At 37.8% G+C, this 23,604-nt stretch overlaps 1 protein-coding gene across 2 annotated transcripts in view; it reads right to left on the reverse strand.

The window, feature by feature from the left end:
* The window catches only part of LOC126236480 (trithorax group protein osa), a 66,405-nt gene extending 44,945 nt beyond the window's left edge, over nucleotides 1-21,460 (reverse strand). For both annotated transcript variants that reach the window (XM_049945822.1, XM_049945821.1), the window contains exons 1-4: nucleotides 20,822-21,460; nucleotides 20,569-20,656; nucleotides 2,412-3,007; nucleotides 322-498 (exon numbers count right to left, since the gene is read on the reverse strand). In XM_049945822.1, coding sequence (XP_049801779.1) covers nucleotides 322-498; nucleotides 2,412-3,007; nucleotides 20,569-20,656; nucleotides 20,822-21,361 — 1,401 coding nt within the window. In that variant the 5' untranslated portion in view covers nucleotides 21,362-21,460. The remainder of the gene's footprint in view (nucleotides 1-321; nucleotides 499-2,411; nucleotides 3,008-20,568; nucleotides 20,657-20,821) is intronic.
* Nucleotides 21,461-23,604: the final 2,144 nt, after the last annotated feature.

Genomic DNA, 23,604 nt, shown 5'->3' on the forward strand with positions numbered 1-23,604 from the left:
AATGAATCACAGTCACTCCATGTAATCACAGTTAAGACTATGGCCCTGAGACTGCAATGGCTCAGAACATTCACTGCTGTGTCACTTATTTTATTAGGTGATTATCAACATGCCTACTTTCCCTACATTTTTCTTTGAATGCAACATAACATGTTACAAATAAAGTTCACTTCATTCAAAACATTGAAGACCAATACAACTATTTTTACTTGGGGAAGGGGTGATGGGGGAGGGTACGGGGGAGCAGCAGAACATTAATTTTTATATGTCAATTGTCAATAAAATGTAGCTGCACAAAAGAAACTATATTACGATTTGTACCTCACTGTCCATGGACTCTGGCTTTCTCCTGTTGCTGGAAGATGTCACATCGCCCCTCCTTTCCAAGTTACTTAAGCCATTTGTATTACTTAACTTTGTCAGAACAGCACGGAGCTCTGATATAGCTGCAGATGGAATTCCCATTTCCTTTAGTTCTTCATCACATTTCTGTTTGAGCTGGAATTCCAAAAGACTCAAATAAACAAAGAACCATACCTCAACAAATTCTGCTAAACACAGAGATGGAGACTTTATGGGTTCTAGAATTGTAAAATCAAATTTTAATGTGTTTAGCTTTCAACATTTCAGACCACAAATAGCTTCCTCAAATAAAGCAATATGTTTACTTCCCTGCATTACTCGATAAACTTCTTATCTTATTAGACCAAAATGAGACTAAAGTAAGTGAAATTAGTAAAATTCTACAGTACTGATTTTTAACATGTTAGTAAAGATCAAATCATTTTATTTTCAGTGTGTGTGGTTGTATGAATTACATACTGGAATAAAATACTTTTGCTAATAACAGTTCATTTCACTGCAAAAGAAAAAGTGCACATAAATGCCACGTTCCGATAAAAATAAACTGTTTTTAACCATGCACAATGAAATTTAAAGAGCTTGTGGATCTTTTTCAGATGCTTTGGTTTCTGTATCATGCACCTGTGTCTTTTGATATACTTTTAGGTATACAATTGCAACTCATTTGTGATATGAAATGTTTGCAAAATGATATGATAAAAACAAAGTGAATGTTGACGACTGAATGCTTGTTAATATGCCTGTGCAAGAAAACTACGGTACAGTTGTAACTACTATAAATGGTGAAATGTGGGACCATCTCTTACAAATAAAAATTACACTAATGACTCTGTCTTGACGCCAGTAGAACAACCAACTGCAGTAGAGCAACCAATTGTCTTATCAAATATTTCTGACACTCTTATAGACTACATACATTAGATGTAACCAGAATTCTTCCTCCAAAACTGTAAATAACGTAAGCAAAGTTAAAAAATTTGGTTATGCAATTCAGATTTTGTATTTAGGAATTGGCTGTATGTTTCAATCAGTGTATACGATCTTTTGAAATCTTCCTTAAACTGACCTTTTGCAGCGAAATTTATTTAATGTGTGTGTTTACAGACACTTTATCAGGATGATTAGATTTAAATGCACTGATATGCTCCCAAAACAAGATTTTGATGCTACTTACAATCAGCCTAAGAAAACAAATGACAGTTTTTGTGAGGAATCATATAAATCCCACTGCTGCTCGTTTTACCTAACAGCTGTCTCAAGTCTGCTTTACTTTCTTGATCAAATCAAAATCACTGAGAAATTTTTGTGATCATGAAGCAACAGATAGACCATAAACAGATCAAATCTCTCTTCTCTCAAGCTTGGCAATATAAGCATTATGTATTATGTAACAAACAGAACGAACAGCGCACACACTTTATTTGTTTACTGATCTCATTCTTACCACAAATGGAATGCAACCCTCCCCCCCCCCCTCTCCCCCAACACACACACCAGAAAGTATTATTTATTTTTTGGTATACCTAGTCACTTACCCTTAATAGCCCCTTTCATTAATAAAAATAAAATAACATCTTAGCTTTGGTGACAGCTGCTTATTGGGGGAAAAAAAACAAAATCCTCTCACACAGTGTTCTATTAATAACCTCAAAGTTCAGTCTGCTGCCAAATACTGGTGATTTGTTTTCTATGATTGTTTCCATCACTACAGTTCTTTCCCTGGTATTCAATTTTGTGGCATTTACTTTTACTCTGTTGTTCATCACTGCCCAGATCTAAACCTCCCCTCCCCCCGTCTCTCTCTCTCTCTCTCTCTCTCTCTCTCTCTCTCTCTCTCACACACACACACACACACACACCAAACAATCTGCCAAATAACAAGTATTTATCTCTGATCAGCTGTCATTACTAAAATGCTCATATGATGGTGTGTACCATTACTCTGATTCTTTTTTCGTAAATTATTCTTTGTGATTCTGAATATAGTTAATTACGTGAATACAGCAAAACACTACACTCAGTAAAAAATAATAACACCAGTTATTCACCTCTTCCGGAGTGTACTTCTTGACAATGCCTGGTATTTCTTTGGTAAAGGACTCCCAGACACCATCTGGTGGTTCAACACTACCCTTTCGTGACAAGTTCCTCTGCAGCGGCAAGGGTTCAGGTGCACAATTGGGCCGTGCTCTTCGTTGTACAGGAGGACCCTTGAACCCGGTAGTGCCATTACTGCTGCTACCAGGTATCCTCTCTACTGCTGCAGGACGAGAGGGGGCTGGTGGAGCTGCAGGTGATCCAGCACGACTAGGAGATCCTGACTGGGAGGGTGATGACTGCCTACTGACTAGAGGTGAAGGAGGATACTCTGCAGGGTTGGGAGCAGTGGTAGCTGGAGCAACAGGCATCTCACATACTACAATGGGGCCGGGCGCTACAGCTGCAGGATGAGGCCAAGGAATATGTTGCTGATGTGTGCTATTCCCAACTGGCGATGGGAAGGCAGCAACTTGTACATAGCCCAGTTGTTCCGGAGGTGGCAAGCCCAAACTATGGGCCACAGCCATTCCAGGAGGAACAGTGCCGCTGCTACTACTGTTATTGCCAGCATTAGCTATGCGAGTTTTTGGATCACCAGCAGCAGCTGTAAGAGGAAAGAATAAAAAAAATTAATTCCTTTAAGTGTAAATTCTTTGCAACATATTATGCAATTACAAAAAAAACATTAACAACAGGACACATGACAGCACCTAGAAGTTCTTTGTGTTACGTATAGCGTTTATAACTCCAGGATGTGCAAAATGTGAGGTTTTCAAAACTTACATGAATTGTGTGTAAAACGGTAAGAACTGAATTTCAGTACAATTTGACACTGGTCAATAGTTCTTGAAAACATAAAACAATGAAGTATCCTTTATTTCCCATTGAAAAATCATATAAAAAGTGGGAATAATTGTCGAGAGGAAAATCTCATGTATGCTACCAAGCAAATACACTATTTTAATGGCAGAATGCAGAAGTGGAATTATAATCCTTGACCCATTTATTATGCAGGATGGCAGTGCCTGTCCAATCTGTCTCCTAACCAATTATAAACACTCAATACTAGCCAATAATGTGTCATGTCACTAGCTATTAGGTTACAAGATGTTCCCTAAACTGAGAACAGCTTACCAGCATTGTAGACATCATCTCCATTAACAGATTACTACAGTGTCATTCCATGTCAATGACATACGAGTCTCTACTCGATCATCTCCCATTTCGACGAAATTTTTACAGGGTGTAACTTACATATGGGTCTTACATGAAGCCGTGTCAAATTACAGGTTGATAAGTAGTATTGTGGAGCCAGCAGCTGTGTTTTTGTAAAGGATAGTTTTTTCCTTGTAGTGACAAATATGAATATATCACCAAGTTTGTTTTACTGTTGCACGAAATCTAAGGGGACTACCATTTTTAAGCTTTGATAATTTTGATAAACTTTTTAAATACAACAGCCTAGATGTTGAACATGTGCAAAATGTACAGCAGATTTATCACAATTTGCTGTCAAAGCAGCTCACAGAGCTTTTTGTGACAAATTTGGATCATGTTTTGGCAGATTGTAACATATGACAGAATGACTTTCTAATGCTGACTTTTTCTCCCATTCCAGCCAGCCAGCATGTCGTAAGGCTGTGCAAATGGCATCGTAATTGCTCAGTTATTTACAAATTTTGTCCGATTTTCAAAAAGGTCATCATATATCTGACTACTCAGCACCTTTGAAGAGGCCTCTTTATCTGACTACTCTGCACCTTTGAAAAGGGCTCTTTAGTTTGAGTATGACAAGTGTTTCACTTCTGAGAGAAACCAGTTCAAAGGAGTAAAATTGCAAAAAACTTTGACTGATATTATGAACAAAGAATTTGTGGTGTTTCTCAATATGGACATTTGAAAATCTGAAAGTTGTTATTAACTGTTTTTCTTAAAACAAAAATTTTCTCCGCACTTGACTTTTAGAAGTGTTTATATGTTCATTTAGGTTAGGTGTTCCCCGACTTTTTGCCACTGCGTACCATTTGATATTTTTAGAAATTTGGGCGTACCACTACAGCTTGTTCACCTTTAACAAACCTTGAGATGGGGTGGGAGTGGTGCGGAATGCTGAAGACGAATGCCACAAGGGTGAGGAACAGTATGAGGCAAATAACTTTCGTCATCTTGCTCAGTGTCGACAACAGACACATGGTTTTTGCACTGTGCTGATAAACTACTATGTATTGTAGAAATGTGACACACTCAAGTAATAAGATTTCATGGAATTATTTTTTTTTAAAAAAAAAGTCATTCATGTTCACATGTGGTACTTATTTGTAGCAAATAATATGCACTTAAATCAATAAATGTTTTGTTTAACTGCATATGTACCACCCTGATATGTTCTTGCACACCATCAGTGTTATGTGTACCACTCTCTGGGAATTCCTGATTTAAGTTGTTTCTGTGCAGTACCTAAAAGCCATTCTACCATAAGATACAAGCGGCCAAACACGATCCAAATTTGTAATGACAAGTTTTATGAGATACTTTGACAGCAACAATGATGTATTGCAGATATATCAGGCACATGTTCAGCAACTAGGCTGTTGTACCTAAAAAGTTAAGCAGAAGCTCAAAGTTTCAGCAAGTAACTAAAAAGTTAAACAGAAGCTCAAAGTTTCAGTACATGAGTCCCCCTTGATCATGAGCAACAATATAGTAAACTTGGTGATTTATTCATATCAGTCACATGGAAAAACTGGCCTTTACAAGAACACGACTAGTGGCTGCAGCATATTACTGATCAAACTGTAATTTGGTGTGGCTTCACATAAGACCCACACATACATTTTGTAAAAATTTCATCAGAATTGGAGAGGTTCACGTGGAATCTTGTAAAAAAAACTTTGTAGTCTGTGATTACTATATCAACGAGTCACAACTGGAACTTGTCAGATTGTACACATACGTGGGTGCAAAAATCTGTATGAATATTAAGTGGAATGGCAACACATGTTCGGTCACAGGTAAAATGAGTGACAGACTTTGGTTAATTGGTATAACAGTACAATTAGTCTGCAAAGGAGACTGCTTACAAAATGGTCATGCAACCAAGCCTAGAATAATGCTAAAGTAGTTGGGACCTATACCACATATGACTAACAGCAGATATAGAATCTATATAAAGAAAGGCAGCACAAATGGTCATAGGTTTATATGATATGGAGTAGCATTTTGCAAATCTGGATTGACGTCAGCTGTTTTCGACACAGGAAAAATCTGTGCCGGACCGGGACTATCACCTGGATTTCCCAGGCTGACACAAATCTTCATGTGTCACAAACATCTGATGACAATCCAGATTTGCAATATGCAAAACCATTTTGAACAATTTACCTAAGCTGTAATAATCAGAATGTGTATGCATGTCTGAAGAATGTGAAGATACACACACTGTATAAACACTGACATTGTATTACTCGACCCTAATATTATTGCACCTGGAAGTGAGGGTGCTATGTTTAGCTTACTGTGAGGTTTTATCGTGATATTTCATCAGGAAATGCTGAACCACTTAATAGTATATGTGCTTCTGCCTTGAAATCCCTCACAATACAATGCCTTTTCCTTAGTCATCATTGTAGTTGTTTACTATGAAGTCACTGTGTCAATGTCTACATGGAGACTCTGCAAATCAAATTTAAGTGTCTGGCATAGGGTTCATTGAACCACCCTCACAATTCTCTATTATTCCAATCTCGTACAACACACGGAAAGAACGAACATCTATATCTTTCCTTACGAGCTCTGATTTCCCTTATATTATAATGGTGATCATTTCTCCCTATGTAGGTTGGTGCCAACAAAATATTTTTGCATTCTGAGGAGAAAGTTGGTGATTGGAATTTTGTAAGAAGATTCTGTCACAACGAAAAACACCTTTCTTTTAATGCTGTCCAGCCAAAATCCTGTCTCATTTCAATGAAACACTCTTCCATATTTTGCGATAATACAAAACATGTTGCCCTTCTTTGAACTTTTTCGATGTACTCCATCAGTCCTATCTGGTAAGGATCTCATACCGCGCAGCAGCACTCTAAAAGAGGATGGACATGCGTAGTGTAGGCAGTCTCCTTAGAAGATGTGTCACATTTTCTAAGTGTCCATTCAATAAAACGCAGTGTTTGGTTAGCCTTCCCTACAACATTTTCTGTGTGTTCCTTCCAATTTAAGTTGTTCGTAATTGTAATTCCTATGTATTTAGTTCAATTTACGGCCTTTAGGTTTGATTGATCTATCATGTAACCAAAGTTTAACAGATTCCTTTTAGCACTCACGTGGATGACCTCTCACTTTTCGTTATTTACAGTCAATTGGCAATTTTCGCACCATACACATATCTTCTCTAAACTGTTTTGCAGTTTGTTTTGATCTTCTGATGACTTTATTAGTTGATAAACGACAGCTTCACCTGCAAACAACCTAAGATAGCTGCTCAGATTGTCTCCCAAATCTTCTATACAGATAAGGAACAGCAAAGGGTCTACAACACTACCTTTGGAAACATCAGAAATCACTTCTGTTTTACTCGATGACTTTCTGTCAATTACTACGAACTGTGACCTCTCTGACAGGAAGTCACAATTCCAGCCACATATTCAATTTCTCTTTAAGCTGCTTGTGTGGTACAGTGTCAAAAGCCTTCTGGAAATCCATAAATATGGAGTCGATCTGAAATCCCTTGTCATTAGCACTCAACACTTCATGCGAATAAAGAGCTAGTTGTGTTTCACAAGAACAATGTTTTCTAAACCCATGTTGACTGTGTGTCAATAGACCGTTTTCTACATGGTAATTTATATTCTTCGTACACAACATATGTCCAAGAATCCTGCTGCATATTGACGTTAATGATATGGGCCTGTAATTAAATGGATTACTCCTACTACCTTTCTTGAATATTGGTGGTGACTTGTGCAACTTTCCAGTCTTTGGGTACAGATCTTTCATTGAGATAGTTGTATATGATTGTCAAGTATGGAGCTAATGCATCATCATACTCTGAAAGGAACCTAATTGGTATACATTCTGGACAAGAAGAATTGCTTTTATTAAGTTATTTAAGTTGCTTCACTACTCTGAGGATATTTACTTCTATGTTATTCATGTTGGCAGCTGTTCTTGATTTGAATTCTGGAATATTTACTTCGTCTTCTTTTGTGAAGGCATTTCAGAAGGCTGTGTTTAGTAACTCTGCTTTGGCAGCACTGTCTTCTATGGTATCTTCATTGCTATCGTGCAGAGAAGGCATTGATTGTTTCTTGCCGCTAACATACTTCACATATGACCAGAATCTCTTTGGATTTTCTGCCAGGTTTCAAGACAAAGTTTTGTTGAGGAAACTGTTATAAGCATCTTGCATTGAAGTTGGCACTAAATTTCGAGCTTCTGTAAAAGATTGCCAATCTTGGGGATTTTGCGTCTGTTTAAATTTGGCGTGTTTGTTTCGTTGTTTCTGCAACAGTGTTCTGACCCGTTTTATGTACCAAGGAGGACCAGCTCCATCGTTTGTTAATTTATTTGGTATAAATCTCTCAATTGCTGCCGATACTATTTCTCTGATTTCAAGCCACATCTGTGTCTCCAATAACAGCCATGGGAGGCCAAGCACAATAATACTGTGGTTGAGTAGTAACCATCACTAATGTCAAAGGTTCATTTGACCTATCAGACACTGTCACGGAGACGCTGATGAAACTGAATTGGAAGACACTCTAAGATGAACACAAAATATCCTGAGAAAGCCTACTTATAACATTGCAAGAAGCAGCTTTACATGGTGAATTTAGAAATATACCAAAATACTGTATGTATAGTTCCCATAGGGATCATGACTACAAAATTAGACCAATTACAATACCAAAGTGGTGTTTAATCAACCACTTCACATAGGAATGGAATGGGGAGCAGCTCTAATAACTGGTAGAATGGGAAATACCCTCCGTCATGCACTTCATGGTGGTTTGCAGGATACTGATATTACACACTGGTTTGCAAAGTACTGATATAGATGTATGTGTGTGTGTGTGTGTGTGTGTGTGTGTGTGTGTAAAAATTATGGAATTTTGAGCTTTACAGATAATGTCCGACAACTTCACAGCAAGAAAAATTTGAGGGCTTAACACTGTCTGGTAGTTTGTTTGATCCTGACTCCCTTCGTCATTGATGAACAACATTCCGCACGGGTGCATGAACCAGGCACCTGCTGCAGAGATGCATATGCACCAACATTTATTAAACAGTAGTTGAGAAAACACTGTTCTACAACAATGTTGTTGACAACTATGGTTTCCACTTTGATATCATTAATCTTATTCATCAGACCTGACTGTTTTATGCTAAATTTCATCTCCTACAGGAAGTAAAGCAATGTCTTAAAAGCTCCAGCCTTACAAATGGAACAAATGAGTTACTAACATAATAAGTTTTCTTTTTACCTCAATCAATACTGGTAGAACTAACATAAAAGAAAACACGAGGAATGTCCAAGAAGTTTCAGTAATGGCAGTTGAAACTAGTACAGAAAGATGTGCATTCGCCATAGACTTTGAAGTGCTCTAAAACTTTTACATAATGCAAATCAATATAATATTTGGCGAAGTGTGAATAGGACTCGTGCTCTGAGGATTTCACCCCCCCCCCCCCTCCCTCTCTCTCTCACACACACACACACACACACACACACACACACACACACAGAGAGAGAGAGAGAGAGAGAGAGAGAGAGAGAAACTGATATGTAAGATCTTTAATATGTCTATTGAAGGCTACTTATGTGAAGGAAAATTTACTTGGAAATGAACGAAGGAAGATTGTAATGTTTAATGTCCTGTTCAATACGAGGTAATCAGAGAAGAGCACACGCTCAGACCGAACAAAGATGGTGGAGCACAACTCTACCATGACTTTTTCAAAGAAACTGTCCTGGAAATTCCTTTAAATAATTTTGGGAAACCAAGGAATTTGTAAGAAAAATGATGCAGGAGAAAAATAACATTCAGTCGTGACATTCATTTACACCCCGAAAATTGAAGACTTCATAACTGAGTGAATGAAGTACAGACATAGACCTGTCCTTTAAACTGGTTCACAATGTAAAAGCTGTGGGCATTCAAGAAATGCAGAAAACTGTTTCAAGCAGAAAAGTGGCGTTAAGTATGAAAGAGTTGATTCCTCTGTTTTGTTTGTGATTCCTTTACTGGTATTCATTTTTCAAGTATTGTATGGCAATTTATAACAAAACCCCACAATTAGTGTGTAATTTCCTCAATTTTTTTCACAACTAATGGTGGTGGTTTTTTTTTTTCCTTCTCCACTTTGTTTCCAGTTCACATGTTTGCCATAACAATTAAAATCAAGACATCTCCTAGTGATGTGCTTCTATTATTAGCAGCTAAAAAAATAGAAAATAAAAGCCAGATAACAAGAAAGCCCATCACTTTTATGTATTTATTGTTCCAAGCTATTCTTCCCTGTGCAAGCCTCTTCATCTCCGAATAACTACAGCAACCAACATCCTTCTGAATCTGCTTACTGTGTTCATCTCTTTGTCTCCCTCTATGACTTTTGGTCCCCCTATGACTTTTGGTCCCCCTCCAATACAAAATTGATCCCTTGATGCCTCAGAATGTGTCCTGCCAACTGATCCATTCTTTTAGTCAAGTTGTACCACAAATTTCTTTTCTCCCCAATTCTATTCAGTACCTCCTCATTAGTTATATGATCTACCCATCTAATCTTCCATTCATGTGCAGCACCACATTTCATAAGCTTCTATTCTCTTGTCTAAACTGTTAATTGCCTATGTTTCATTTCCATACATGGCTACACTCCTTAGAAATACCTTCTGAAAATACTTCCTGACACTCAAATCAACATTCAGTGTTAACAAATTTCTCTTCTAAAGAAATGCTTTTCTTGCCACTGCCAGTCCTCTCCCACCTACTACTTTGTCTTCTTTCCTAGACCAATTCCCTCAGAATCATCTGATTTAATTCAATGAAATTCCATTATACATATTTTGATTTTGCTAATGTTCATCTTATATCCTCCCTTCATGACACTGTCCATTCTATTCAGCTGCTCCTGTAAGTCTTCTGCTGTCTCTGACAGTTACAATGGCATTGGCAAACCTCAAAGTTTTTATTTTTCTTATGAACTTCAATTCCTACTCCAACTTTTCTTTGGTTTCCTTTACTGCTTGCTCAATGTACAGATTGAATAACAATGCAGATAGGCTACAACCCTGTCTCACTACCTTCTCAACCACTGATTCCCTTTCATCTCGCTTGACTCTTAACTCCCATCTGATTTCTGTTGTAAATAGCCTTTCACTCCCTGTATTTTACCCCTGCTACCTTCAGAATTTCAAAGAGAGTATTCCAGTCAACACTGTCAAAATCTCCTAAGAAAGGTTCAGTAGTGCTTCGCATTTTCATACATTTCTCCAGAATCCAAACTGACCTTCCCCAAGGTTGGCTCTTACCAGGTCTTCCATTCTTCTGTAAAGAATTCGAGTTTGTATTTGGCATGACTTATTAAACTGGTAGTTCGATAACACTCACACCTGTCAGCACCTGCTTTCCTTCGAATTGGAATCATTCTTCTTGAAGCCTGAGTGTATTTCCACCATCTCATACATCTTGCACATCAGATGGAAGAGTTTTGTCAAGGTCGGCTCTCTCAAGGCTACTAGTGGTCCTGCTGGAATGTCTTCTACTACTGGGGCCTTGTTTTTATAAATAGATGCAAATAATGTCCTGCTATGACACTAATTAGGAAACACAAGTTTTAACTTTATGTTAAAGTGAAATACCATTTATGCACGAGATGTAACATTTGCATTATTTTACTGCATTGAGGAAGGACTACTCGAATTAATGAGCTTTTAAGTATAGTGTCCCAAGAACAAATCACTTCACATCTGAGGAAAATGAATGATAACCAAAGTACAGAAATCACAAATAATATGTAATTCCACAAGTCATCTGAAGATGAACACATTTAAGTTTTAAGTGGTATTTTAAAAGTGCCTCAGTATGGCCAATGTGATGACATGCAAAGAGGAAATGTGGGTAAATACCATCAGTTGACCAATTGGACTGACAGGAAGTAAAATGACAAATGGAAACACTGAATAGAAAACAAAAGGAAATTACAAGTGAAGCAGTTATATTAATTTCTAAGGAGGTCAAACACGACACGCAATGAACAAGTGAGGGGAGGAGGGTAGGAAAAGATTGAAACGATGAGGAAGGAGGGAGAGCAAATAAGTATAGGCAACCATAGTTAAGTTCAAGAGAACATCATGAAACCAAAGACACTGTCCAAAATGGATGGGCAAAAGTTGACATTACTTTGCATGACAGAACTGAACAATTTCACAGTCATCAATTAACAATGGACTATCCATGAAATCACATATTTTAGGGTGAACAGCTACAGAATTCATCTGGAGTCTGTTCATTCATCAACTAAAGAGAGAGATGATACAAGAAAGTAGTTGTGGGCCACTGAGAGAATTATTATTATAAGTTAGTTACATGCAATTTGTAACTAACAATATTTTGTCAAACTTGTCTATTTTGACAAAGGTCTCTCCAATCCCAGAGAATTACTCTAAAAATTTAAGAGCATAGATTTCAATACAAGCCTAGAAAAATATGGCTTCCCCTAAAATAGGGCTTGTTAATGACTAACTTAAAAATATGGCCTTAAAGAAAAGAACTTAAACAATTGTTCTCCCACTGTATGATTCACAAATTAAAAGGTGAAAGTGATTCAGGTACACAAAGTACCCACTGCCACACACTGAACTGTGGTTAGTGGAGTACAAATGTAAATGTAGAAATTTTAATAATTCAAGTGCACAACCAAAGAAAATAAAAGTCATGGGACACCACCTAATATCATGTTGGACTTCCTTTTGCCTGGGGTAGCGCAGCAACTTTATGTGGCATGGACTCAACTTGTCGTTGGAAGCCCCTGGGGAAATACTCAGCCATACTGCCTCTATAGCCGTCTGTAATTGTGAAAATCCTGCCAGTGCAGGATTTTGTGCATGAACTGACCTCTCAATTATGTCCCATAAATGTTCAACGCAATTCATGTCAGGCAATCTGAGTGGCCAAATCATTCACTCAAATTGGCCAGATGTTCTCCAAACCATTCGTGAACAATTGTGGTCCGGTGACATGGTGCAACATCACAAATAAAAATTCCATCGTTGTCTGGGAACTAGAAGTATGTGAATGGCTGCAAATGGTCTCCAAGTAGCCGAACATAACCATTTTCAGTAAAGGACCCAGTCCATTCCAAGTAAACACAGCCCACATCATTATGCAGCCACTACCAGTTTGCACAGTGCCTTGTTGACAACTCAGCTCCATGGTTTTGTGGGATCTGTGCCACACCTGACGCCTACCATCAGCTCTTATAAATTGGGACTCATCTGACCAGACAATGCTTTTCCAATCACCTAGGCTCCAACCAATATGGTCATAAACCCAGGAGAGGTGCTGCATGCAATGTCGTGATGTTAGAAAAGCACAGACATTGGTCGTCTACTGCCATACACCACTAATGACAAATTTTGCCGCACTGTCCTAATGGATACGTTTGTTGGTCTCACATTGATTTCTGCAATTATTTCATGCAGCGTTGCTTGGCTGTTACACTGATAACGCTACACAAAAGCCACTACTCTTGGCCACTAAATGAAGGCTGTTGGCCCCTGCACTGTCCATGGTGAGAGATAATGTTGTAAATTTGGTATTCTCTACACACTCTTCACACTGTGAGTCTTCAAATACTCAATTCCCTCATGATTTCCAAAATGGAATGTCCCATGCATTTAGCTCCATCTACCGTTACATGTTCAAAATCTGTTAATTTCCGGCATGCGGTCAAAATCACATTGGAAACCTTTCCACATGAACCACCTAAGTACCAATGGCACCTCTGCAAATGCACTGTCATTTTATACATTGTGTATAAGATACTAGTGCCATTTGTATTTGTGTACATTGCTATCCCATGACTTTTGTCACCTCAGTGTATAAGGTGCACACCCTTATTTCTTGCTTTTTCACGTTGGACTACCATAACCTAATAAAGAATACAATATTTATTGAACAATTAGTTTTGATAATTAGTAATTTTTTTACTTAAGTTTTTCATGGAAGGCTCATATACAGGCACTTCAGTATAAGCACAGGATATAATGTGTTACACACATTCTGAGGCTATCGTAATATTACTGTTTCCTTTGCACGTCTGATGACATTCTTCTTTTGTTGATATGTAGGTTGATCTAAGAACAGTTGAGAGACTGAAATAAGTCGTTCAACAACTGTCACATTTGTTAACATATAATGGTGGTCAACATGCTGTGCACCACTATCTTGCAATTAGTAAAATATTCTTAAGCTTTCCCTTGACGTGGTTAGACATGGCCAGGCAAAAGGTACTCCCACAGACATGATCCAGGGATTTAATGTAGAGATTGCAGCTCACTGAATACAAAAATGGAAGTAGAAATAAACTCTTACTTGTGGCTCAAATGGCTCTGAGCACTATGGGACTCAACTTCTGAAGTCATCAGTCCCCTAGAACTTAGAACTACTTAAACCTAACTAACATAAGGACATCACACACATCCATGCCCGAGGCAGGATTCGAACCTGCGACCGTAGTGGTCGCGCGGTTCCAGACTGAATTGCCTAGAACCGCTCGGCCACTCTGGCCGGCTCTTACTTGTAGTTACACATGAAAATACTAATTAGTAAATCCATATGCTATGATCTGAAGTGTGGACAATGCCATAAGTACAACATATGAAATGGCAAGTTTCGTCAGCAGAAAATATTAGTACCAGCAAGGAGTCGTTTTAAAGGATACAGGGCTTCGAAAAAAGGAGACAGTTCTAGGAACTTGTAAGTAAGTTTCAAACAGATATGAATTTACAGTTAGCAAACCTACATTAATGCAAAAGAGCAGTACAGATAACAATAACCATTGCTTTCTCTACCTGAAAGTTGGTTTGAATATGCCAGTGCATTACCAGGCGTGGTCCAACTGGGGGTGGTACGCCCTTGCCTTTCTCGAATTAATGTACCTAGCCAGATATTGAGGGAAACAATTTAATGTGGACTCAGAACTATGATGAAACTTACATATACAAATCACTGCCACAGGTGAAAGAACTGCGAACAACAACAATCACCTTAGACAACCCCAAACCACTGGATGTGTACAGTATGGCCAGAGTGTCACTTTACACTGTAATTAAATGTGTGTGACAGTGTAAGACGATACAATATTTATGATTTGAACCATCCATCCAAACCACTGATATTGCAACAGTCCTCTTCACATGAATTGTACAATTACTGCTATGTAACTGCTCAGGGAGGAGTATAAAGTCTGCACAGTGACTAATTCATTGTTTGCCTTTCTGTGTTTGGTGAAGAACAAAGGCAGATACCACAACGACTTTACTTTGGAGCAGCGCTTAGTGATAAAGTGTGTGGTTCCAAGAAAGGAAGCACGACAACGAAAATATGATACAGATGACAGGACAGGTTTCGTGACTGGTTCGGTAAGGAACCACCAAGTAATTAGACTTTGATCAATTGGGAGAAAGAAGCTCTTCACTCGGGAAATGTTTCAGATGCCCTCTGTTCTGATCATCAATCAATCCAAAGACAAACATCAGTGATGGGGTCAACTTGCAAGCCAGGCAGATAGCATATAATTTCAAGTCTAAATATACTTTATGGCCATCCTATAGTCTTAATTGTTCCCGTATGTTCACATGCCCACAAAAAGCCTAGTATTAAAATTAGTGACACAAAATGATTTTCTATGTATAATTAGACAAAAATACCTTTATAAACATAACTCTAAACTTGCTTCCCCGAGTATGAATGTTACACCAAGCTAAAATCAGTAGGCCTACCACAAAAAGTAAAAATTTTTTATTACTATTATTAAACCCAAGCACTTCAAATGGGGTGTTTTGTGCATAACTTAACATAGTGCCATGAAACAGACTTTACTGCGACTGATTTACATTATATTTTATGATGTCTTGTCTGATCTTTATTCTTTTCAATAGAATAGACTTCTGGATGGAAAAAGATCATAAAATGCCCTAGTGTTAAGTGTGCATGCATGTAAAAGTTCACATTTTAATTCTAGGGTCCTACTGAAAGCTGTAATTAACTGCTTTCTTTGCAGGCAGTATGTGGTAACAACCTAACCTGGTAGAGAAAAATAAAGGGAATAAGTAGCTTCGAGCTAAACTTCACTTTTGCTTGTATGTGCATAATAGTTAAAAAATGGGCACTGAGAGAAAATAACTTCCAGTAACATAATGAGATTTTCACTCTGCAGCGGAGTGTGCGCTGATATGAAACTTCCTGGCAGATTAAAACTGTGTGCCCGACCGAGACTCGAACTCGGGACCTTTGCCTTTCGCGGGCAAGTCCAAGTGCAAGTTCGAGTCTCGGTCGGGCACACAGTTTTAATCTGCCAGGAAGTTTCATATCAGCGCACACTCCGCTGCAGAGTGAAAATCTCATTCTGGAAACATCCCCCAGGCTGTGGCTAAGCCATGTCTCCGCCATATCCTTTCTTTCAGGAGTGCTAGTTCTGCAAGGTTCGCAGGAGAGCTTCTGTAAAGTTTGGAAGGTAGGAGACGAGGTACTGGCAGAAGTAAAGCTGTGAGTACCGAGCGTGAGTCATGCTTCGGTAGCTCAGTTGGTAGAGCACTTGCCCGCGAAAGGCAAAGGTCCCGAGTTCGAGTCTCGGTCGGGCACACAGTTTTAATCTGCCAGGAATTTTCATTCCAGTAACATACATTATCTGTGGTGTTCTACAATAGAAATTCTTTTATATAGAGACATTGTGGGCGTAACTGCATAGCTGCAAGTAAGTGTAACGTAAAGAGCTGGAAAAAAACGAAGGCAGGAAACAATGACATACATGAAGGATGAATGTCACATGTGTATGGCTTTAAATAAGTGGCTGGAATGGATTAACAAAACTGAATAAAGCTAACAAGCATATTTTTACATGTAAATAGTTTTTACAGAATTCAAATAACACAGCAGTTAACCTATGAGGGACACAATGCTGGAACATTACACAATATTTTACCAAAGTGCCACAGTTGGACTGATGACAGTTCAACAAATATGATCGGGAAAGTGTACTGTCCAAAATCCCTTACTGCTTGCTTGGCTTTCTTCAGAGGACAATATGGAAGCTATCACTACATGGAACAGTAGTTTCCTGGATCTTCCAACCACTCATGAATAGAATTAAGAGGGGAAGGCAAATAATAATGAATCCAATTGATCTGTCATACATTCTTTACGAGTGTGAAAGTACAAATATAGAAAATCTTATTGTTTATTAAATAGCAATGCCCATAGGTCTATTTCAGGTTAATGTGTTAACCAACATATATGCGATTATATTGGATACAGCTTCACATTTCCTGATAAAGAGGGCTCTCATACACGGAATTCTAAACTAGTGCACATTAATAATCTAACAGATTACTAGTAGCAGGTCAGGTAACAGCAGTTTAGACAAGTCTAGCATCCCTGGCACTTGCCACAGTGAATTTACAGCCAGCTGAATGCAGGAATGCAGTCTTTTACAATTTCTACTCGACTCAAAGGATACAAGCCACAGGGCAAGGATGGGGGGGGGGGGGGGGGGGATGAGGGGAAGGAGAGGAATTATCCCAAAAAGAACTTGCATCCTGCCTTGCCAAAGAGACAGATGCAGCAATTTAGTATTAGCCTGAAGAGCACCACAACATGTAATAGGTACTGAGTACTATCAAGTGTAACCAGACAGATTTACTGTGAAATCTCAAAAATTACTCAGCTTGAAACTAACACAAACTGCACCTCCAGGACAGACCCTTGGCTGTACTCATACAATAGCAACATTGAAGACTAATGGTGGTGGCATGAAGTATAAGGTTAATTGTTCTAACCAAACTTTCATAAGATGGTTAATACTGTACACTGATAAAACACAATCAACCAGATTACATTTTAAAGAACTGAGCACAATCTTTACAATGACATATCTGTTATCAGCAACTTGTTTGATAGTGGTCAGTTTCAGGTACCTATGGCAATTTTAATTTACAGAGAACATACATCAATTTTAGTATACAATACCAATATGGCTGAAATCTGTTATACACATCAATTTGTACTTCAACACTCCTTGTTTCAACTGAACAGTGGTAGTGGCACAACATGTGCTAACTTTTTGGGGTCGACAGAAGCGTCCGATCCCACGCGTCGACTTTGACCCATGACATAAGGGTGTTGTCGTGTGTGACGTCATGACGGCGTGGAGTTTGGTTTGAGTGTGGCTGTCTCCAGTTCTGTTTTATCTTATTTTATTTACTTTTCTGATATGTTCGTTCTATCTCGTGAGATTTTTTTTAAATTTAAAAACACTTATTACTTATTTTAATTATCTGTTTCCTCCAATTTCTGTTTTAGTTTATTATATTTATCTTTCTGATCTGTTCGTTCTATCCCGTGAGATTTTTTTAAAAAAAAACAAAAAACACTAATCAGCAACTGAAGCATCTTTATCTTCTATGGGTTGCAGGGGTTACGACCCCTGGGGAGGTGGATGGGTATTCATGCATGGCTGTCTTCACTTACACGTTGTAGCTACGCAAGGCGTCTAAATTTGTTTACATTTAGTTTACCCCCCACCAAAACACCCAATTTCCCACGCTTGTCCCGTTAGTGTCAATAGGCTTCTTGTGGAAAGTGTGTGTGTGTGTGTGTTTTTGTTTCCGCCATATTTGTGACGTCATGGGTCAAAGCAGACGGGCAGGATCGGACACTTCCGTATTTCCACTTTTTGTACAGGTCATGGCAGCTATCTTGGCAAACCTCATGAAAATGGAACTGAAAATTTTTCATATTTATGGACAGAAATTGGGGTGGTTGGTGATATAATCAAGCAGCAGGACTTAGTAAGATCACACAAACAATCAGTAAACAATAATCATGATTAGTAAGCTTATGGTCATAATTCTCAATAACGTCAACACCTGATGCAAATATGATAATGTCCTACAGCTTATTTACTTGATATACTCTGTAACCTATGTAAAATGCACAAGTTTTTAGTACGAAGAGAAAAACACCTTCTACTTTCACATTCAATGTAAATTGTCCATAAACGGACAAAAAAGTTTAATATTTTACTAATTTCAATAACATCTATACATGAGCTACAGTAAAAAATTACATATGCAGAAAAAGTACTGAAATGTGAAACACTATCAAGACAAAGTTTAGCAGCAGTCATAATAAAAAGACATCAAACTGGCAAAGGGAATTAAAAGTCAAAATATGTCCATATTTGAACTTTTGGAACATACCACTAGACATCAAGTAAAATGAGCAAATAAATACCAACAGGGCCTTAGTACCATAAATCAAACAAATTAAGTAAAACCAAAAAGCAAAGCTGTTGAGTATCAACAAAACGTATTTCAATTCATACCACAATCAATGCCATAAGAAATAAATACCATTCTTTCATATGACATGATATCTGTTTTTATAGTTATATGTTTCACAATCATGTTTCAGTGTTGATCTTACAGAACAAATAATTAAAACACAGGCCAATAATCATATTTAGGCTATCTCTATTATGAGTAATTCTACAGGAAAATGTTCTACTGTTTTCTGGTGGCAGAGATGGGTGTTTACTACCTATGTCAACAAACTACAAAAACACATGATATGTAATCATTTATCGTTTCACTGTCTGGCTCTTCAACATATAATATTTGGTACCTTTCTATTTTACTTCACTTTTTAAATAATAAAAAAAAACCTCTAACACATTATACAAACACTTACAATCATTAAACAGGACATAACTCGATGGCACACACTGAGAGTCAGTACAATAACACCATAGTAGAGCACAGAAGCAACAACTGGGGAACAATAAGAACGAATCCGTGGACAGATGTTTAAATTTGAAACATAAGTAGTTGCACATTAATTGTCAATGCCAGGTGAATGGTGCAAATTTTAATATGGGGGGAATATCCAAAATATATGATAGTTTGCATCAACAAGAGATTCAGGTCATCCAGTTTATAATATGATAGCTTATTTGTGAGTGTCATGAAAGTACCATTTCACCAGGAAATTCTCACTTCCAAAACGTTACTGTGTGTTTTTCTTCACCAATAATTAATACAACGTTCTCCAAAACTTATAGTTTGGCCTTTAGTCTCACTTGGGCTTAGATCTTGCTCTGTCAGTAGGCCTACTAGATAAAAATCTTACTTGTGGACTTAAGAAGCTTATAGTTGGAATTATATAAAATCATATCTGGTCAGATTTAGTGAGCTGAACAATGTTTCATGATCAGAAAAAATTGTGAATATTATAATTATACAAAACGTTTTTTTTTTCAGTTGTTATGGGATAGGAGAACTTGAACTAAGTATGATGTTAATTTACACTGAACTATATACAACAGACATATTAGGTAGGTTCACAATTTTTTTTACACTATATATGCAAACTGCTTAAGTAAAACACCTGTCTTGAATGAAGGAAAATACGCGTTATGTGAACATTCTGAATTTGTATGCGTAATAGTAAACAACTTATTCCACAGTGTCAACTAATATGAGTAACTGACACTTTCTATATTTTAGATTTTTAATACATGTTATGAGTTTAGTAGCACACATACAAATACACAAAAATGTTTTTGAAAGGGTGGTGAGGGCTGAAATGTCAGTGTCAATGTATTGTTTACTATACACACAAGCAACACTGCAATTTAATCACTGTATATAAATAATTACTGCATTAACACACTGACTCTCAAAGAGCGAGGATATTTTGGGACTTTAACACATTTTCTAAAATTCTTTCAAGACCAAATTAACTATAGTTGCTGATTTCATTTTTAACGATGGAACTTAAGGCAATACGGGTTTTCGAAAGTGCTTGTGTACTCTAGTAAATATTGTACACTCGTATTAGTATAATTATTGGAGGTTAAAATAAAATAAAAGCAGTACTAGCTCACCTGTTGGGTGAGTGGGGGGTATTGCCATCCCTGAGCAGTGGCTAATTACATCTTGCCGATCTTCTGTTGCCGGGCAAGGGACGCAGGCCTAAACAGTGACAAAATACTGTGTCAACATTGTGTATTCATATCAAACTTGCACGCTATCCTACTGAAATGTTACACTCCTAACGTCTTAAAACATAAACATCACGGAATTTCGATGCACATAAATCGAGTTTACCGCTTTGGTATACATTTAGCTGTTTCTAACCTGGATTGGAGGCTTCACGTAAAGCAGGCCAATTCCCACTGGCTGTTTGGCAGCGAAAATTTTGTCTTCTTCGTCTTGCAGCTTCAATAAAATATTAACAAGCACTGATTTTTGTTCGTAGGTGAATGCAGGGTGATTAGCCGCTAACGTATACAGTAGTAAAAGTTCATCAAAAGGATTTTCATCAGCACTGTCCGTATTTAAATTAAGATCACTAAAATCTAAGCTCGCTAAAATTTTGTACAGGCCATTAGAACATGCATGATTTGAGGACTGTAAAAGAGATAGGTACAACGTTAATTTCCTTTGTGTCCGTTTATCACTAATACACTGCAAGTCCGCAAGCTCGGCGACGTTATTCGCTCGTGTTTCTGTTTCCCTTAAATCATGGAAATCTCTCTTTCCAAGTTCCTCCAGACATGTGCCAAGATACCTCAGTTCGAATGGAAGGCACATATTCAGCAAACTGCACATCACATCAATACGTTTGTGACCACGTAATTCTTTAAACCATGACACAACGTCTTCCTTACACACCATTTCCAGAAACCATTGATACAATTTAGTTTAATTCTGCTGTGAATCAAGGATTTTAGAAGTATTAGCACACGACACTATGAAGCCAGAATTCTCCCAAAATCCCCATTTAGCAGCGGGCTTGGTATCGATAGGTATTCGAGTGCAAGGATAGTTGCGTTTGAGAGATCGACTTTGCGCGCTCGTTTTGAATTGCGTACGGAAGGAAGTCGATCTAATTGACTTTGCGCTCCGTAGACCCAAATCTATTTCAGTTAACGATTTCCTGATTCTCTTTACCGAAAATTTATATTTACGATACAAATTTCGTCCATCCGCATAAATATGTCAGAAAAACGGATCGAAATACACTTTCACGCATACCATACGCGAGCTGTTCCCATTTTATTTTATTTTTTACTGGTTCTTTGATCATTCGACATAACACTATAAGACAAGTCTGATACATCCCAGAAATAATATATAATAATATATAACTTTGTAAAACAGATACAAAGTAGAAGATTAGACTAGAACAAGGCAAGAAGTCCTTTCGGTCCACGAAAAGCGCTTCCGTGAACTGTCTGGCGCTAAAATGAACTACAACGTTAATATTAGAGTATGTGGAGACAAGTAAGTGCTCCTTCAATCAGAATACCTCCACTCTACTTAAATATCTGTATTTACACTGTATAAAATTTACTTCCTGATAAACGAAAAACTAGATACTCAGGAATATTGTTTTCAGTATACAACATATCTGTTTTCTCAACATCCATTTAAGGCTGAAATTGTTAGAATAGAATCAGCAGACAGGAAAAGCAAAAGTTTACTAAAATATGCACGAAAATAAACTGATTTCAACATATTATACAGAACAATTTTAAATTTGCACAGATTTTTTTTTCGGTCTTAAAAATGAGAACTAACTTGCTGTTTTAAGGGATGCTTTTACCACACACACACACACACACACAGAGAGAGACTCTCTCTCTCTCTCTCTCTCTCTCTCTCTCTCTCACACACACACACATCGAATTCAGTGACTTCCAGATTTAAAGAGAACCTTCATTGCTATTACTAATGACTGTAAAATCACAATACTGCAGAACTGTCTATTATTTGTAAATAATTTGGTTGTTCTGTTTCATACTTCCAAATACCACCAGAAAGAAGTAGAATTCAACTAAATCATTTTTCGGGTAAAGCAGACTAGTGCTAAATGAAGACACTTAGGAGCATGAAATGTTCTCTGACCTTCGGGTCAAATATAGTTATTAAAGTGAAACAGTATAGTAATATGTTTGTACAAGATCAAGTGATTATACTGAATGTTCATATTGCACTGGCCAATCAGACGTTGAGATATAAGAAAACATTCAGGTTAGTTTAGCTCTAATCGGTTAACGGAGAATGAAGGATGTACGGAACACTCCACGGAGAGTTATCGAGGGAGATAGTACTGATGTACTGTTCTGGAAAAGCGGGGTTCAAATTCCCATCGCACTATCGTTACGTACGTTCTTCACACTTTCCTTGCTCCCACGTGAATACTAATCTACATCACAACCTAGATATTCCACCATCCACCAAACGTTGCCTGTCATAGGATGTCTTGGACCAGTGCTAATCGTTGCCTTCCCTGTTTGACTCGTAGATGGGAGGGAAAAACGACTATCTACATGCTTCCGTGTGAGTCCTGATTTCTCTTATATTCGTGAGCTTTTCGTGGAATGTATGTTGGTGGTAGTGGTCTCTCTGCGGTCTTTCGCAAATGACGGTTCTTTAAACTTTGTCAATGGTACTTGGCGAAAAGAACGTGTTCATCTTCCCAGGGAGACCCATTTGAGTTCATGGAATGTTTTTCTAATGCTCGTGTGTTGATCGAACCGACCGGTGACATTGGTCCGAAACAGGGGAAAAGAACGCAATAGCAGACGAATGATTGCCTTTGAGAGATGAAATAGCGAAGGCAGCAGAGGCTAGAAAAACAACTCATAGTAGAAATCCCTGGATAGCACAGGAGACACTGAATTTAACTGAAGAAAGGAGAAAATATAAGAAAACAGGAAATGTAGCAAGCGAAAGGGAATACAGAAGTCTGACAAATGAGATTGCGAGAAAGTGCAAAATGGTTAGGCAAAAACTGCTGGGGGAAGAATGCAAAACGGCAGAAGCATGCATAACTTGAGATAGATAATGCCTATAAGAAAATTAAAGTGATCTTTAGAGAAAAGAGGAGCAGCTGTATGGATATCAAGAGCTCA

This window comes from Schistocerca nitens, chromosome 2, assembly GCF_023898315.1.
Source record: "Schistocerca nitens isolate TAMUIC-IGC-003100 chromosome 2, iqSchNite1.1, whole genome shotgun sequence".
NCBI lineage: Eukaryota > Metazoa > Arthropoda > Insecta > Orthoptera > Acrididae > Schistocerca > Schistocerca nitens.